Source organism: Trachurus japonicus, chromosome 24 (genome assembly GCF_045865225.1).
Source record: "Trachurus japonicus isolate A0001 chromosome 24, Traja_1.0".
NCBI classification, from domain to species: domain Eukaryota; kingdom Metazoa; phylum Chordata; class Actinopteri; order Carangiformes; family Carangidae; genus Trachurus; species Trachurus japonicus.
This window is the reverse complement of record NC_140930.1, coordinates 16,998,116-17,016,694: the sequence shown is the minus strand read 5'-3', so window position 1 is coordinate 17,016,694 and position 18,579 is coordinate 16,998,116. Positions and strand designations below refer to the sequence as shown.

The 18,579-nt window shown below is 39.3% G+C and overlaps 2 protein-coding genes across 4 annotated transcripts in view; one reads left to right on the top strand and one right to left on the bottom strand.

Moving 5' to 3' along the window:
* Positions 1 to 9,240: 9,240 nt before the first annotated feature.
* On the top strand, positions 9,241 to 14,157 carry LOC146961770 (pro-opiomelanocortin-like). The gene is made up of 3 exons (XM_085771205.1): positions 9,241 to 9,392; positions 12,253 to 12,379; positions 13,353 to 14,157. Exons 2-3 carry the CDS (start codon positions 12,260 to 12,262, stop codon positions 14,001 to 14,003), a joined length of 771 nt encoding a protein of 256 aa, XP_085627331.1. The 5' UTR covers positions 9,241 to 9,392; positions 12,253 to 12,259; the 3' UTR covers positions 14,004 to 14,157.
* A 1,291-nt stretch (positions 14,158 to 15,448) lies between these two features.
* LOC146961769 (protein EFR3 homolog B) overlaps positions 15,449 to 18,579 on the bottom strand; it is a 30,455-nt gene continuing 27,324 nt past the window's right edge. For all 3 annotated transcript variants that reach the window (XM_085771202.1, XM_085771201.1, XM_085771203.1), the window contains 3 exons: positions 18,317 to 18,423; positions 18,180 to 18,229; positions 15,449 to 18,004 (listed from right to left, as the gene is read on the bottom strand). In XM_085771202.1, coding sequence (XP_085627328.1) covers positions 17,899 to 18,004; positions 18,180 to 18,229; positions 18,317 to 18,423 — 263 coding nt within the window. In that variant the 3' untranslated portion in view covers positions 15,449 to 17,898. The remainder of the gene's footprint in view (positions 18,005 to 18,179; positions 18,230 to 18,316; positions 18,424 to 18,579) is intronic.

Sequence of the window (18,579 nt, the reverse complement as noted above, 5' to 3'; positions counted from 1 at the left end):
ACCACCTATTTTATTGTATGTCAGATGTAAGTTAGCTTGTTGAATTAGTCCAGCAAAGATCAGATTATGATTGATGATTAATTGACGTAAACTCATCTTTGCCTTTCTGAGCGGCACTCTGCTTGATGCATAATAAATCTATCAAAGGCAGTTGGTCTCAAACGTGGGACGCTAGGTTTCACTCATATACATGAGCAGGTGATGTCACTGTTAATCTTCTTCTATGTCATCAACTAACTAATAACCAACCATGCAAAGCAGGTAACCACCGTGAGGCCTCAAGCCTCCAAATTCCCTACTGTGTGCTGATTGTGTATAATCTGTTTATTCACATTGCTGTACACATGTGTGTTCCATTATTCCTGTACCAAATGTTGAAGTCCTTTGTTAACCCTTGGATGCATGAGCAACCAGTACCTACACACTCTTCCATGAGTGGGGTCAAAAATGACCCCAATTAGAATCAATGCGTGTTTGCAATAAATGTCTTTAATTGGTCAACAAAAGAGTGATTTCATTTTTGACATGTTCATTTATCACTTTTTATTCACATTGATCACAAAACAATCAATCAGGTATCAAAAAATGTCAAAATCCATTGTTTGTGTGTCCGTCTGTCTGTTTAACTATGGAGGACGAACAGAGAACATTCAGTAGATCTGGGGACCATAACACTGTCCACACACATGTAAACACACAAACATCTTCTCTCTTCTCACTGTGTGCAGCAGGATCATTTGTCGGGCAAGGCCAGACCCTTCTTCTCTGGAGGAGGGTCTGGTGAGCGAGACTAGTGGGACAGTAACAGTATACTGACAGTCAATGTTGATAAGAATCAAAGGTTCCTTGGAGATTCCATAGGAAATGCTTGGGGTCATTTTTGACCCCGCTTATGGAAGAGTGGAGTAGTGATACAAAAAATGCAATTTTTTTAAATTAATGAAATCTTTTTTAAAAATACAAATGGCCTCATGTCACAAACATGTTTTATGAGGAATACCTGGAATATGAAAATATAAATACTTTTAATTTCAAAGAATTTGAAGAATAACAACCCCTGGGGTCATTTTTGACCCCACTTATGCATCCAAGGGTTAAAAACTTTACCAGAGAGCCAGAAACACATCCTTCGTCTGTGGCTGCAGAGTAAAAAAACAAAACAAATGCACATTACCTCAATGATCTAGAGAAAACAGTCAAATATCAAAACCAACAACCATTGCACACTTTTATTACGTGAAGGTAATTACATGCATTGGATTCCCTGTTGCTCTGGTCCATACTCATTTTACTTAAAGCAGAAGTAAGCGGAATATTGTGTTAATATAAGTCTTAAATAGTTATATCTTCCGACGGCAATCACTTAGGAGTGTTTGGTCCAAAACACGGGTCTGTCAGTCACTCTGCTCTGCTGTAAGCCGAGGAGAAAACTTTCCTTGTACCCTACAACCTTTATCCAATGAGGAGAGAGAACGGCATAAAAGGGCGGTCCTCTCTGTGTGTGCAGCCAAGGGATGCGCGTGAATGTGGTGACGTAGGGACGAGGACCAATAGATCCATGACGAGGGCGGGGACTGCTAACTCCATCGGCTGACAAGAAGTTAGCCAAAACAACTGGATCACTTACTTCTGCTTTAATTACATAGAGCACGACATGCTATGGCAAACAACAGGCTGATTAGCATAAATTCTTTACAAGTGAGAATGTGACATGAGTAAAACAATGTGTGGTATATCTTCACTTGTATTCAAAAAGAGTTTATTTACAAGAAGAAGAACAGTGTTCAAAACTCTATATAACTCTATATCAATTTTCTGACTCCACCTTCTCTAGACAGAGTAGAGCCCCTATATCCAGAGGGTGAATGACCCTTGACCTACCCCTTGACCTTTAGGCCAACGAAAACACCATGTCATGTATCCCTGGACAGGAGGACTTCTTAAGCAAGATATGAAATACATTAAGCAGTTGCACAAAAAGCACACACACAAAGAAGAACATAAAACAATACAAGATATTAAAACAAGGATGTTCAGGTGGATAATACACTACAAATGAATTATGAGTAGCCTAATATCAGCACCTGTTGGAGTTAAAATGTGGAGGTAAAACAATAGAAAGGTAAAATGTGTAAAGGTTTGTGGAGTGTCGTGATCATCTAAAACTAAAAACTATGATTCCCTAGTGGTTTGATACTCTGGGACCCTATAGAATAGATAAATAGTAACAGTAATACCTGTAAAGTGTTTGGTGAGTGGTGAAGCAGGGTCCGTGGGTTTGCCTGAGGCGTTCTCATGTCTGGCTTGAAGCCAGAGCACCCCTTCTCTGAAGCTCATGTTTTGGGATTTGACAGTATGAAAAACTTGATCCTGGGACAAATAATGTGTGGGCGATGTGTTGAAATGTGTTGAACCATTGGTGGGGTTCGAGTGCCCTAAAATATCACCAGAAATAGATTCTAGGAGCATGGACACAGATCCCTCTGAAAACACACACCTCTCTCTCTTTGTTTTTGTTCTTTATACCCAGACTAAGCCAGTGTCTCCCACACATAATAACCCATTCAAAAATGCTTTTCCAAGGTGATGACTGTCAAAGAAACCACCTGACCCCAGAGAACAGTTGGAGAAAATGGCGCTTTTCAAAAAGATCTGACATTTTACAAGCTATTGCAGCATGTAAACATGTTTTTTTTGCATTCATCTATTCTCTCGTCCTCCTACAACATAAAAGAGGAATCAAGGCAACTCATATTTGCCAAATGGGACATTCCTCCTCACTCCGGCAGTATTTTTGAAGTGACGTCAACCTATTCATGACACACTCTTGCATAACCTGACACCGAGCGCTTGTAATGGTTTGCTCTGGCTAATGAGAAAAGCTCCAAAAACTTCACATGATGTCTGTAATTGCTTTGTAAAAGGTTACAGGTACAGTTTCCTAAGCTTAGGTGACCCATTATAAGACTGACAACCTCAGTCTCACTATGACTAGGCTTGTGTGCACTGGGAAAGAAACAGAGAACATCACAAATAGAAGATGCCTGCATGCATACTGACTAAACAGTGAAAAGGTGGAAATGACATTTGTATGATTCACTTATTATATAAGTCACACACACCAAATATCTCTGAGTATAGTGCAATAAAACAAGGACAGAGTGACACTATCTTTTTTTCTACTCCTACATACAGCTTGATTTTATATATTTTGTTGGTTACATCTAGAAACAACAACCTACCTTCTGGTAGAAGATGTATAAGGTCCCTAAATACAGGCTCATCTGGTATAAACATTCACCATCAACTTCTCATCTCCAACTGAAGGCTATTTGGCTGTGAAATAAGGGTTGTGCAATATGCTATTTGTGCAATTCGTAGTTATGGGTGACGGTGGGGGTGATCATGTGTCAGCAGATGTGTATGTAAGTGTGCATGTTTCGTTTTTGATGTTTACTGTGGAACTGCTGATGGACAGACTGAGTCGAAAACAACTTTCCCCACAGGGACAATGAAAGTATATTGGATTAGACTGGATTGAATTTTTTGGAATGACCCGCAGACTAAAGGAACCAAAGACTGGGCAGGATGATCTCAGCTACTCTGGAGTCTACACCACTTATCCCTACTATTCATATTTGTACAGCTGCGATGTATACCTGAAGATGTCCTTGTCTCTTTCAAGATGAATTAAAAAACACGTAACACTGGTGGTACAGTAGATGATGGTCAGTGTTTGGGTCATGGACAACAGAACAAATGAGGATTCACAGAAGATCCCATGCATGGATTCATGATCAGGATGTCATGACACAGAGCGTTATTCATACCCTGGAGGAGAAAGCGTTATTACCCTAATTGGAGTGTGTCCCATGGGATGTCACCAGGTTGCAGTAAATCCACCCATTATTGCTAGTTGGTACAATCAGGTTGTTGAAAAGTTGAAAGCTCCATTGATCCATGATCTTTTTTTCCAGTGCAGTGCAGGAAGTTAGATGGTGTATGTTTGAAGTAATACATAACAATATGGGAAGTACATGATTATTGTCTTCATTCCGTCACTTTACAGCAAGAAGTAGAAGATCAACCGGGGTTTGAGCTTGGGTCAGTTTCCTCCAGATTCTGCCAATAATTCAAAGGTTAACTGGCAAATAGCCTGCCATTGCCCTAGGTCAGCCGAGATTGCCTCCACTGACCCTGCATGGACAAGCTTTATATAGCTAATGGATTGATGTAAAGAAAGTGCCCTCACTTCTTGTAGCATCACTGTTGTTGCGACTTTATACCAGTGACGTTAAAAGGCATTTCCAGTCGTAATCAATGTTTAACTCAGATATTAGGTCACCTATGATCAGTTCATTTCATAAGATCCATACTAAAATCAAAATTCGGATTTACCGCGACTTCCACATTGTTCCTTTCCGGGTCAGAGAACACAACAGTAGAGGGACTCTGAGGCCTTTGTTCTCTGACCCGGAAAGGAACAATGCGGAAGCCGCGGTAAGTCTGAATTTTGATTTAATTTAATTGTAAATCAAAATTTAAAATTTAAATGATGGTCAAAAGGACGTTACTTGCAACCACGGAACAATTTTGAAATTAGTCCGGAGCCCGTTAATGAATATTGAAAAAATGACAGATTCTTGAACAAAAACGAATATAAACGTCCACACGCTGCAGTTGGGAGTATGGATGGTATGAAACTGAACTGATCATAGGTGACCTGATATCTGAGGTGAACATTGATTACGACTGGAAATGCCCTTTAAAAATTCATATTTTACATACAAAACATGAGGAGTTGATAAAAGTTAACAGTTTTGCAGATAAAAATAGCTCACATTATAAATGTTAAGCTTCACACAGTGAGCCACTGCAACCTGCTGTCTGGACGCAGCGTATTATGGCAAAGACAAGCATCTTCCCATTTCCTCCCCACTGCAGTGCCCCATGGACCAGTACTGGGACCCTTCCTCTGAGGAATATACCACAAACCTTGGGTCAAATTTCTCACTCCCCATTTGTCTGCTGAGCTGGCTTCTCAGGCATCTGCTGTCACCAGAGGAGCAGTTTGCAGTACAGCTCACATGCTGTTCTCCTCTTTGCGGCTGTGTGGGGTCTTTGTACCAAGCACTGGTCATATGAGCATCAGTGAAACAGTATGCTCCTCAGAATGTGGGGTTGTAACTTCTACACAAATATCCGAAAAGAATTTGGTTGGTTTGATGTCTGAGGTTGAGCGCACCCTCTAAACTTCTTTGACCTGCTGGTAAACCTGTTTTGTGTGAACATCAAGTGGTGCTGTTAAGTAATAAATAAGGTCAAGTTCTTGTCAATATTGAGGCAACCCCCAAAGAAATTGAAATCAAATGCAGCTGGACTTGGTTATTTGTCTAGGAAGACGTTTCACCTCTCATCCAAGAGTCTTCATCAGTTCATGTACGCATCTGACCAGGCTGGGACTGGTCCACTGGTCTTGGATGAGAGGTCAAACGTCTTCCTAGACAAATAACCAAGTCCAGTTGCTTTTGATTTCAATTTCTTTGGGGATAACGATGACCTGGACAAATGAGAATATTCACAGGCTTATTGAGGCAACATATCCTCACCATTTAGGAGGAAATAATTATCTGAACCTTGTGTTGTGTGCTAAACCAATGACCAAAAAACAGTATGAAGCTTTAATACCACACTAAGGACACATTACATTATTCATGCAGGCTGTACATAAACAAATCTACTCAATTGCCAGTCCAGGTAAAGATAATTAAAAACTAATGTAGTCCAAGACCACAGTCAAACACCAAACACTTCCTTTACCATGGTTAAATTTTCTTAATAAACTTCTCTAACCAGACAGTCATTCACAAAAATAAGAAGTAAATTTTATTGTCCGACCTACATTGGTGAGAAACTTCTATGAAACTCACAGTGCAGCATATACAATATGTTGTGAATATCAATTGTATTTGAGCCATTTTGAAATATGGTGCATAAGCTATTCTCAAAAAATCATGAGCATCATAGTGGTAAACTAATGTTAAATGTGTTTACAACTGGCTGGTAAACACAACTGACAAAAAACAATAACTGGCAAATATAATATTATATTTGATAACAAACACATTAGAGATAGCGGGACTCAGTGTCTTACTCTATGGCATCACATTTCAACATTTCAAAAGCTGAGTGAAACACTTGTATGTAAACGCGCTCAAATCTGATTCAGTATTTGCCTTGTTTGGCCATTGAGACGTATGTGATTTTCCATCCATGTATGAGAGGTGTGGAGAGAAAAAAATGACTGGTTGAGAAAATATCAATCTTCTCTTTTTAAATACAGTCTGCATAAAAGCCGTGCAGATTGATGTGATGATAATACTTGTATAAATGGCAGCTGGTTAAATGGCAGAGACTTTATTAGGCAGTGATTCACAGCCTGCACAGCCTCATGCCTGGGGGTTGCATTATTATTAAGCGGAGGAAGTTCAACATCAACAGGAAAATGAGTTCCATTCCTAAGTGCTGCTTGAATGCATCATCTCCATTTGTTTTTAACCTTTTTTAATCTATTGAAGAGGTGGCTTAGCATGCATATTCTCCTTGTTCGCAGTATTCATATCAAGGAATGACTCAAATTCACCATCAGGAGCTGTGCAGAGCAAAGACATCACCAAGTTAGGAAGGCCACACAGAGGTTAAGTGGGTTATCTTGTGGGGGCTGTGGCACTTGTCTCTGAGTGGGATAAGAGGAAATTACTCCCAGTTCAGTGTCCGTATTCAAGTTATAAATCATATTTATTATCCACATCTTTAACCTAATACCTCTGTGCTTTAAAATACTGTATTTTACCATAGGTGTGTGTTTTTGTGATCCACATAATCCCTGTTAAACCAAGACTAAGATATCCAAACATGATATTTAGTGGTAAAATGTGTGTGCCATTAATATTTTATATAAGAAAATGACATTTTCAGGTTATTAACACAAATCTAATTTTATGCACCACAAAAATCCCATCACATGTATCATATATTGCATGACAGTAAAACATTAAAGATGTTAAGTAATGCTGTGTGAACTGAGCAAGGACAGAACTCAAGTAAATCACAGGAATATGTGTCAGTTTGTTATTTCTATGTGAATGGTGGCGGAGCAAGGGCGAGTCAAACTGGGATGGGTCATTAGCTTTTATTTATGTTTGCTTGTGCAACACGAGGCCACCTAAAGATGAATGTGTTAAGTAGAAAGCAACAGTTTTGCAAGAAGATAAACTTAAAAACCTGTTGGTCCCATACAGTTTTGTGAGTTCACACTGTCAGTGCACCAACTGATCCATACAAACAGTTAATGTTCTGTAAAGAGCAATGAGTTATGATACGTGACAGTTTCAATATGGGATAGTGTGAACAAGGCGTCTCTTATACTGTAACTTCACCCACAGTAACAAATCTTTACGGCCTGAGTGCTCATCTGTTTCTTGGGGCAAACCTGTAATAAAGATTTACAATCATAAGAAATATGAATGGTCTGCTTTAACTCCTGAAATACTTTTAGGCATCTTGATGTGAGTAAATCAGGATGAGAGTGAATGTTGTGTTGGGAACTGACCAGAAAATAAGGAAGACATTTGAAGAAGAAAAAAAATCTACTGGTTCATAGAATAACCAGGATATTGACGATTCTTATGCAACAAAGCTTCTTAAACATAAACTGACATTTATTTTATGATACTAAAGGAAAACATCACTGATTCTATATATCAAAAGAAAAATCAAGGCTACAAGCTTAGCACACACTGTGTGTCTATGGTCAGGCCAGGCTGCACTGTAGATAAGATCGGTGCCAGGTTTTGCATGGACCAAAAAAGACGCTATCTTTGGTCAAAATGCTTTAATTTCATATTTTCACATAATCTAAGAGAGTTGTTGAGCACCATCCTGAATGTATTCTTAATATATGACATTCCTCTTATTATTTTCCTTTCAAACTAATATGGATATATGAATTTTCTCTTTTTTAACCAATACATATGGTGCAGTTTATTCATCTATACATTATACTCCCACACAAAAATGAAAAAGGTTGTGTTGAGGTTGGAATATAAAACTCCCTTTGATTTGCTGAGGATCAGATACTGATGCACCGTGTTTACGTGTAAGTGATGTTCAAAGGACAGTGGCAACTCAGAATAATCACAGCATGAATCATCATTTATATTTGTAACATTTACTCATACATTTCAATCAACAAACTGCTTGGTGACTCTGCATGGTAACTGGCGTAATTTACAGGCAAAGCAGGTAGACAACAGGTAGCTAATGTCCACCAGTATTTTACTGCTGCATGTGTTATTATTGAAAAATATTTTATCTGAAAAAATGACATTGTATTACAAAATATAACTGATAGATGTCCCTTGCAGCAGGCATGTGGTCTCCACTTCACCTCCAGCTACCCACCTATTGTGTGTGGTTCGTCCTTGTTTATTACTCCTTGATAAAAGATCTATACAGCTATAGAACCAGAAGGACAAATGTGTACATTTTGGTCATGTAAGAATAAGTGAAAGGACTGTGTTTTCCTCTCAACTGCACTTTTCCTTTACAAATCACTGTGTGTGTGTGTCTCTGCGTGTGTCTTCTCCGTTCGAGGTGTAGTCATGACGTCCAACCAGTGAGTCAGGTCTTCCAAATGAAGTCCCAGCAACGGGATGCACGCACACCTTGTAAACAACACCCAAGGAAAATGATCCATTCAGTCAAATTGATTTGCACACTTCACTGTGGCTCTTCATCCTTTCTGAGAGGATGGTGCGTTAAGATGTCATTGATTGACCTTTGAGGGATTTAAAGCAGGAGACAAGAGTCAACCAATTAGTGGCATTTGTCTTTTCTTTTCATGTAGCTATAATGATGTAAATTAGTGCAGAAACATCCAAGTAATCAGTTAACTAACCCGATCAGAGGAAGAGGCGGGAGGAGGAAGAGGAGAGCAGCAAGTTAACAAGTACTTCACTAATGCTTCACCTATTGTCTAGTGACGTGAGCAAGCACCAGTGATTAAAAATGTGTGGGTGGTCGGTATACTTGCCATACACACAAACACACAAATACACCCTCCTCCCCATCCAGAAAGGAGCAGCAGACCCTTTTACCTCAATCACACCCCGAGGCCTTGAGACTCGGAGCTCCGTACTTCATGTGTCTATAAAAAGAGCTTTCCTCCTCTAAGGAAGCAACGGCAGACCCTCTCCTACTGATCATTTCATCACAGAGCAGAGAGAGAGAGGAGGAGAGGGATCACAGTGAAAGAGTCACCACTCTGGAAGATCTGTGGACAAACAGAGGGAGAAAAACAAGAGGAGAGGAAAAGAAAGGATTTGGAAAAGGTAAAAAAAAAGAGAAAAGAAAAATTGTTTGTGTTCTTGTTGCTTTGGCATGGATCAAAAATGTGTGTGCTTATTGGTAGCTTGATGTTTTTCTGCATGAATAGGATGCAGTCTGTAAGTGTGTTTAATCACTGCATCAATATGCAGTGATTAAAAACACTTATTGACTGATTGATTTAGATTTAACTGATGCTTTCTGACACACTCTGTTAAATCTCATTTAAGTGGATTATCAAGACCACACCTCAGCCTTTTAGGGATACTTTGTCTTTGCTGACAATTGAACTGCTGCCCATTGATATAAATAAAAGTACAAATACTGGTCTAACTTAGAAAACCATAAATATGTCCAGATATAATTAATACATTATAGGTATGAACCTATTGTAATTGCAGCTCTCAGGCTCTTTTTAACAGAGTATGTCTGTGGAGGGCTGAGTGAGTCATACTGTAGGAAGAGTGTTGTCAAGTCTCTGCCAGAGTTACAAAGGCGATGGCCCACCAAGGAGTCACTCCTTAGAATAATGGAGAAGGGACTTCGAAACAACAAGATGCAATTTCCCAACAAGAGAAAGAAAATGGTCTCATCTCTCTTTAAGACATCTAATGCAATAAGATGGATAGGTTAAAAAAAAAGAAGAAGAAAAGGTGTGGGATTTTTGAAAGCTGTTTCAAAATGTGAAATGAATTTAATTAAGCAATGCAGCATATCAGATTTAACCAAACAATCTATCTTACAGAGTGAGTTTACGAAACTGAAAGTTTATCTGTGGCTTGTAGCTTCCAAAAAAAACTCCCCTGGAGATTTTATCTCAAAATAAATGGTTTAAGATGTGGAGACACAGAGGAGGCAAAGCAGTGATAATAAACATAGCAACAAAGAGATGAGGGGAGGTATTTGCCCAGTGCAGATGCGTCAGAAACTCATTGAACACTGTCATCTATTAAGCGCTGTCTCATAATTTTAGAATGAATGTATAGTTTCTGGAATGTGTGGGACTTACAGTATATGAACACAGCCTCCCTTTTTCCTTTAGGTGTATGTATCCATTTATATGTGTTGATTGATTTTCCTGGAGGTTGAAGAAAAGATATCCTCCGTGTCACTAAAGTCACATCACCTTACTGGCCTTTCAGCGCTGCGTGGTGGGTCTCTGTGTTTGTGCTCTATTCACTGGTGTAATGAATCACCTAATTACCACCATCACCATTGTTGTGTGCCCTTGGGTAGCTCTATACAGACAGCCGGATCCAGGGCTTTTATTTTCTTACTTCTCTTTTTCCAACTTCAAGGATGTATATAACATAGTTTAGTGACTGGTATGGAAATTATTGGTCAGAGGTAATTATGTGAAAGCAACATGAATAGCCTATTTGTTCTAGACTCCCTCCCTACCTCCACCCCAATGTCTAAACTCAGTCCAGATTTCAGATTTAATATAGCTATATTTATATTTTTACAAATAACGTCAGGGCTGGAATCAGCAATTTCCCAGAGTCACATTAAAATAAACCAAATTGTCTCCTGAACCTGCTGTGTATTTATGAACCAGAACCATGAGGTTGGACAGTTATTTCCGCCAACACTCAATAACATTAAATAGGTCCTGATAGGCTGTGATGCCTTTAACTATTTAGATTCACCACCTATTAGAAAATTATTTCAGTCCTAGTACTGTAGTTTTGGTATTACCATAGTAACTGTGTGGTTTTTAACAACATGGCAAAAAAAAAAAAAAAAAAAAAAAACTCCTTGAAGAGCCACATTGTCGGCTGGTGTAGCTATTTACAGTGCGGCCAAACAAACTAGCATTGTTTCAATAAAGAAGTCAAGCAATAAATTGACGTCTCTATGGTGTCATGAGTAACCACAAATTGATTTCAAGCTGCACATGGCACAAATAGTTTCCCACCCAACAGCTTGGCACAATGAAGTTGGTTACATTGCTAACATGGGGGCTGGGTGGCACCAGAAATCTGGTCAGAGCAGAACAGATAGAAAGAAGTTACAAGCACTGCTACCAGCAAGCTAACAAACAACAACTAATAAAAGATTAAAAGATACTAACTACGCTAACTCTGCTAACCAGATGTGTTGGCTAGTTGACACTTTTCTAATGGCTCTGCCACCTTCATTAACTGCTGGCAACTTCGCACAAACAGTGGTGGTGGTGTGGTGGTGGACGGGTCATAAGACTTTATCAAGAATTTCTCAGCAGGCTAGCCTATTGACAACAACACATGAAGTCAATCAATTAAGATCAATTAAGCAGGATTACATCCAAACATCTTTCGTGCAAGTGATGGAAACTCAAAACAAGCACAGAAATGGCCTCCACTGCCAATGAGAAAGACTTTGTTCTAAGGTAATCACTGATGAAAATGTAGTGCAAACCCATTAAAATCTAAATATAAAGACTACCTAATAACTGTCATACAGTCCCTTTAAAAACTGCAAACCCCGAAGGATCATCATACACAACACTGCTGGAAAACAAGACCATATATTATAACACATGTGATGCTGGCTGGAAGAGGAATGCTGAAAATTGCTATGTGAGATCACAGTTAGCCTATTATTCCACCATAAATCTACCGTTTATCTCAAAGACAATGTTGAAACGTGTTATATAAGGAAAAGAGAAAAGGTGTTACGCAATAAAGTGCAATGATCAAGAGACACCTTCTATTTTTCTTACTAAGTAGGAACTCATTCCAGAGTAGAAATGACGAGGTGAATATTGGAGCCTTTTGGGACTGTCACTTTATCAAAGCCTGTTCTGTGTCCTGAATTTCCCTGCCGTCACATTAATTTCCTTTCAGCTCAAAGCCTCAGTTGTGTTTCTGTCCTTCTCTACAGGCTGAAGATGGTGTGTCTATGTTGGTTGTTAGTGGTGGTGATGGCGTACGTGTGTGTCCCTGGGTTCGGGTCGGTGTGTTGGAACAGCTCTATCTGCAGCGACCTGAGCAACAAGGAAAGGATACTGGTAGGTCAACTCCTCTACAAGATCTCCTGCATGTTTCTTTTCTGTTAGATTTCATTCATAGTTGGCAGTGTTTTAGACATAAAGGGAGATATGTCATCAGGGACAAAAAAAACAAACAGAAAAGGTCAAGAAAATTAAGTTAAAAAAAAGTAAATTCTTGATCCAAAAAACATTAGAAAGCTGCGTTGGAGCTTTCGGCCAAATCACACAGAAGCTCAGCACCTTAGTCAACAGTATCAAGTGTTCCTTGAAGAAAGACTGAGATTTAAAACATACTTTTGCATTACAATGGAACAAACAGTGCACCCCTGCACAGCTACCACCCTGACCAAGGTAAAATAGTTTTGTCAAGAAAGAGACGTTTTGTGCAGATCTAGAAATAGAGTCAAAGCTTAATGAGATTAAGTTGGAACAAGCCATTTTTTCCCCCTGTTTGGTTTTTGTATCCGACAACAAACAGCAGTTTTGTCTTAGTGCCCTGGAGGATTCACACTGTTGCATGATATATTGTGGTTGTAAACCTTTTCAGTGATTTACGAATGAGCAGCAGTTCAAGCTGAAAGGTTACTTAATCAATCAACAGAGAATTAATGAGTAATTATCCTAGTAATAAATTCATTTTTAATGCAAAACTTGCATTTGATTCTGAAGACTTGTGATTGGGACTTTGGGTTACTATGAGCACAGACAATCTTCATGCTATTTGTCTTAATATTCTTATCTTTAAGTCAGTGTTGGAATTGTTTGCAGAGTGATTTTCTCAGTAGATGTAATCGGGGTGTCAGTGACAATGTGCTCATTGGGTGATTCATATGTAAATGTGATCATAATCTTTCTTGTTTGGCATCTGCTGGAATAAATCAGCATCAAAGTGCTAAGAGACAAAGCTCATTATTGTATCATCATCATCAACTCTTGTCTTAACAGTGCATTTTAAGATGTTACTGGTGCCTCTGTGATTTCTTCCACACAGGACTGTATTCAATTCTGCATGTCTCTGATCCAGACTCAGCTGCCAGAGGTCAGTACATTGGCCCTGAAGATTAATAATGATGATGATGCTGCTGCTGCTGCCGCTGCTGCCGCTGATGACCACTTACTCAGCATCATTATGGACACATTGGCTTCCTCTGAAAACAAGATATCAGAGTCAGATCTGCAAGCCCACAGCGACCAGCGCCGCTCATACCTAATGGAGCATTTCCGCTGGGGTAAACCCCGTGGGGACAAGTTACTGGAGCCAAAGCTGAGGGACCAGAACGATAAGAGACGCTCCTATTCAATGGAGCATTTCCGCTGGGGGAAACCCTCTGGCCGGAAACGCAGGCCCATCAAAGTCTTTGCTTCTTCTCTGGAGGGAGGGGCGTCTTCTGAGGGCAGCTTTCCCCCTCAGGCTCGTAGGCAGCTGAACACTAATGAAGATGGAGGAAAGGCAGAGCTGAATCAAGAAAGCCAACAATATCAAGAATTGCTGAGTGCGAGGGTCAGCTCCAAGTCACACGTCCTGTTGAGCCCACAGGACAGAAAGGATGGGACCTATCGGATGAGTCACTTCAGATGGGGGAACCCACCTGCCTCCAAACGTAACGGCGGCTCACTGAAGCTGTGGGTGGAGAAACCTTAAGGGAAGCTGGCTGAGCTCTTCAGGAACATTATCGTCAAAGGATGTGCAGAGGATGATATGATGAATGGAGAAGAAGGGGACGACCAAGTCTTATAGCCTTTGCATGTTATTTGACTTGAAAGCTTTTTTTAAAGTTTTCTTTTTGTTTTGTTTTTGGTTGGTTGTTTTTTTTTGTGTGGAAAATGTACTTTTTAAAATTTCTGAGCAAAAAAAAAAAAATTAAAAATGAGCTAAACAGAGAGAAATATTTCAGGGTAAGAGGTAGGTATGAAGGACAGTATTTTAGCATTTGATTTACAAAGTGGTAGGCTATGTTTTTTCTTTTCTTTTTTCTTTTTTTGTAATGTACTGTAATATTAAAGATCATTCTATTTGTGGCAAACAACAATGGCTGATTTCATTTAAAGACCAAACACTTGATGAAGCTATGAGATTGTGAGAACACTCAGGAAAATATTGAGCAAGTGGACCAAAAATGATGGAAAAAGTTGATGCTTCTGGGTTAGATAAAATAATGAGGTCTTGTGGTGTTCCCCGGCCTCTGTTAGGAAAGACAACCTTTCCTTTTCAACATTTCTTATTGTTGTTAACGACTCTTAACAATGATCTCAGCTTGTAAATAGCTCTCAGTTGTCCTATTTTCTTCCCTTTTAACGTCTAACAATTAGATATTTAGTTTTTCCCATTCCTGCTTCAGATTTAGGAGATTATTATTATGTGGAGATGTCCATATGGTCGTCACTTGCTCCCTCTGCTCGTCCTGGTCTTTCAAGCTAAACCACTTTCACCAAGAAGCGAAGAAGCAAATGAAAGCTCGGCTTTAAACTGCTGTCTTTATACTGCGCTACGAAAATGCACATAAGGATCCAGCCACACACACTTTCACAGCCCCCATGCACAGTTTCAGAACATTCTTCAACATTGTATGTAATGTTATGGGTGACTTATCTCAGGCTTTGGAGGGCCTGAGACAAATCATCACTTCTGTGCGTATCTTTCTTCACATCAGAAAATATCACAAAACCAATAAGGAAATCAGAATCTTTTATCATATTGTGTGTTTTTTTTTTAAACGTTTGGTTCTTGGGTTAGTCATCCTGCTCATGACTTTAATATTGTTGAAGTGCATAACAAAGTGGAAAGACACTGCAAAGATAGGAAAGTCAAATTCGACTCTGATAAAATCTGAACACATGACATATTACGAGCACTGATGTAAGTAACAGAAAAAAACACTGCTGAGTGGAGATGTGGAGAATAACATCTCTGAGGACATAAGGTTAACATCACATATTTCCTGTCAAATCTCCCTTTAAGTCAACAACTTTCCCCTCCCTACCAGCACAGTGATGAATACCGATGCCCCCAGTCTCCTCTAACATTTGTCTTTATCAGGATTCCTCATTCACCAATAACACACACAAGAAATGGACACAGGTGAGACATTTTCTGGATACAGACAAATTTATTGTACAACACAGCAACACCACTAGCATGCAAAGTCAGGTTTGACACTCATAAGGCATTTTCTCCATGTAAAAGCTGCCTTTGTCACTAGGTAATCCAGTTCTTAAAGTGCAAAGTTCACAGAATGTACAGATTTGACCTACAGCACTACAATGTAAACAGATCTATTAACCAGACATGTAATGACAAAAGTAAAATTGGATTACCGTCAGTTAATATCACACTATGCAATGACAACAAGCAGACTGATAGATTTACACGTCTTCACTGCGACGTTGCAAGATGCTGAAAAGACAATTTTACAAGGTGTCACTGGAAGGTTTAGACAGCTGCACAATGCTCGTAGCTTGTTCTCCATTAACATGGTGGAAAGGGACAGAAACTGTAAACTGTGTCTGAAGAGTTTGGTCTTGGGTAATGACAGTAAAGACACACATCTGCATGAATGTTGAACATTTACACTCACTCATACAGTTAACACACCTGCACTGACAACGGGGTAAACATGGACAGACAATCTGATACTCTGGCATGTCCGGACATAAATACACATACAGGCAACACTACATTGTTAAATAAAATTAAAAAAAGAATAATAATATTAATAAAAACACAGAGAGCCAACTGGACTGTCATAAATGAAAGTCAGGAACAAACCAGACATCGTAGCCCACATTAAACAAGATGGTTGCAACACGTGCCACGCCCAATGCAGTTAATTCACAGAAGCGCAGGTTAGCAGGAAGGGTGGCCCTTTAGAAATATCACGAAACTGAACCGTCACAGCACCACCACGACAACAGAGGGTACAATTTAAAAATCACAAAAGGCTCTGCTACCTACAATTGGGCCGTGTCAGCCGGGCTAGTGCCACATTATTGCCATTATACTTCATTTTTATACCTCTGAGTGTGTGTTCGCGAACACACAAAATGGCTTTTAAACTTACTTGAATCTCGCTGTATGAAAAACACAAAACAAAGATGCTCTGCTTGGGGTATGGTGTGGGAACACAGGATGCAGTAACAACTATGTGTGTCAGGATGGTGGTGGTGATCAAACTGTGGCTCGTAATAAAGTTGACAGTAACTCCTAAACCTGCTTTCTCATCAGATGGGCTCATTAATACTTCACTAGTGTGATCCAGTGACCTCAAAATGATGCTGCTTTCTACTGTGGACTCTTCTAATTTCATGTGTTGCTGGTTTTTCCACTTGAAATCTTAATAAAAACTATCTGAATATTAACTACGTAGCTCTCTCCCTCAGCTATGGGCAGAATCATTGCAGTGGCAGTCTAAAATTAGAATATACAATACATATATACACACACAAGAACATCCCTACCCTGTACATCAGCTTAAAGATTTATATATTTCTCTCTATATACACATTTATATGGGAAGAAGAAAAATAAGGGATCCTTAATCTTTTTTCTAGTGTTTGATCTGTTAAACACTGGAGTTCTACAGAAGTTTAGTGTGGTCAAGACTGCGGCGCATTGTGTGTTTTTGTGTCTGTTTTAACTTGAGTCACCTGTAAGGCACACTCACTTTGGAGGATAGCACACAAATCAGCTGTTATCATTCATTTAAACCACAACTAAATACAATAATAATTGTACTAACAATAATGATAATAATAATAAGAATAAAAAGTAGGCGGAGGAATTAAATGCCCGTCACAAAAGAAAAAAAAAAAGAAGCACTTTTGGCCAACACTAAAAAAAGGCAAAACAAAAAGCGGTAAAGCATTTAACACTGAAGACAGATGTTCATGAGCTGAGTAATATTGGTGATGAAAAAAACTAAAAAAGGTTCATACATGTAAATGTCTATTAACACTTCAGTCAAACAATGCACTTCCTCTTCCTGGCCAAAAACAACAAATAAAACAAATACAGAATAAAATGTCATGAGAAATGTCAGTCTAATTTTGTTTTCAGGAATAGTATGGCACCCTTTAAGGGACAAAATAATAAGCAGTGCTCTTAAAGTTTCCAGTTAGAGGTCATGCAATGGGTGAATTCATTCTTAAGCCAATAACATAAACATCAGTTTTTCCTCAGGGTTTTTGGGAATGTCCAATTTAAAAATCCAACCAGTGGAGTTTTTACAGACATCTGAGGAGAACTGAAGGGAATAAGTTACATAAAAATTTGTTTTAGTGCTGCATTTACTGACATCAGCTTGCTTGTTTTGGCGTTTACAGGGCAAAAGAATTTATCACTTCAGACAGCTGCAAAAAAACAAAAAACAAAAAGTGGCTTGTTCTTTAATTGGCGTCAGACAACTGTGGTTGCTTCAGAACATCCCATGTCGTTGTTTGATTCCGTTGTCTAGATGCGTTAACAGTGGCAACCGGTTTTGCATCTCTCATCGCCTTTTCCCGTTCAGTAGTTCTGAAACATATCTGTTGACTTATGTGGGCTAATACACGCAAAGGTCGGGAAACTTCATCTCGTAGATGGGCACGGATCGACTCTGGGTTTGGCCGTAACCTGATGAAATGGTTCCAGATGGACTGGGCGGGGGTCTGAATGTGAGGAGGAAACAGACTGCTGTCATCATCATCACCATGAGTCAACAGCATCACCATCTTCATCATCCACTTAGTCAGTATCGCTGCCATTTAAGTCATTACTGCCCTTTAAAAAAATCTAATAAATACAGTTTATTTAATTAAATACCACATAGAAATCATCTCTTACCTGATTGTAATCTCAAAGATCTGATTTAGTTTGCTCTGCAGTAGAGTGGCCTGGACAAGACAAAATAAATCATATTAGACCACGGCAAAAAAAAAAAAACACCAACAAAAGAATAAAGAGTTATGTTTTGGATGTACCCTAGCTCCGCAGTGAGCAGCAATTTCCTCAAAGGGAGCCTTCTGAAACTTCTCCACCACTTGTCTCCTCCGCTCCCTCTCCTGCTCCTCCATACCCACACTGTCCACTAGAGGGGGGCAGAGAACAATATATTACATTCAATAAAGCTTTGGAATGGTCACCACTCCTTTTCTGTAACATCGATCAATTTAATAACAGCTCGATGAAAGTTATACACAAGTGTGTTGATGCTGTGTCCGTCACTGTGTGATATGTTGGACAT

Bases quoted from the DNA above. Each gene is read 5' to 3' on its own strand.
- LOC146961770 (XM_085771205.1), top strand. From the start codon at position 12,260: ATGGTGTGTCTATGTTGGTTGTTAGTGGTGGTGATGGCGTACGTGTGT. The intron at 12,380-13,352 runs GTAGGTCAACTC...TCTTCCACACAG, and splicing joins GCAACAAGGAAAGGATACTG to GACTGTATTCAATTCTGCAT.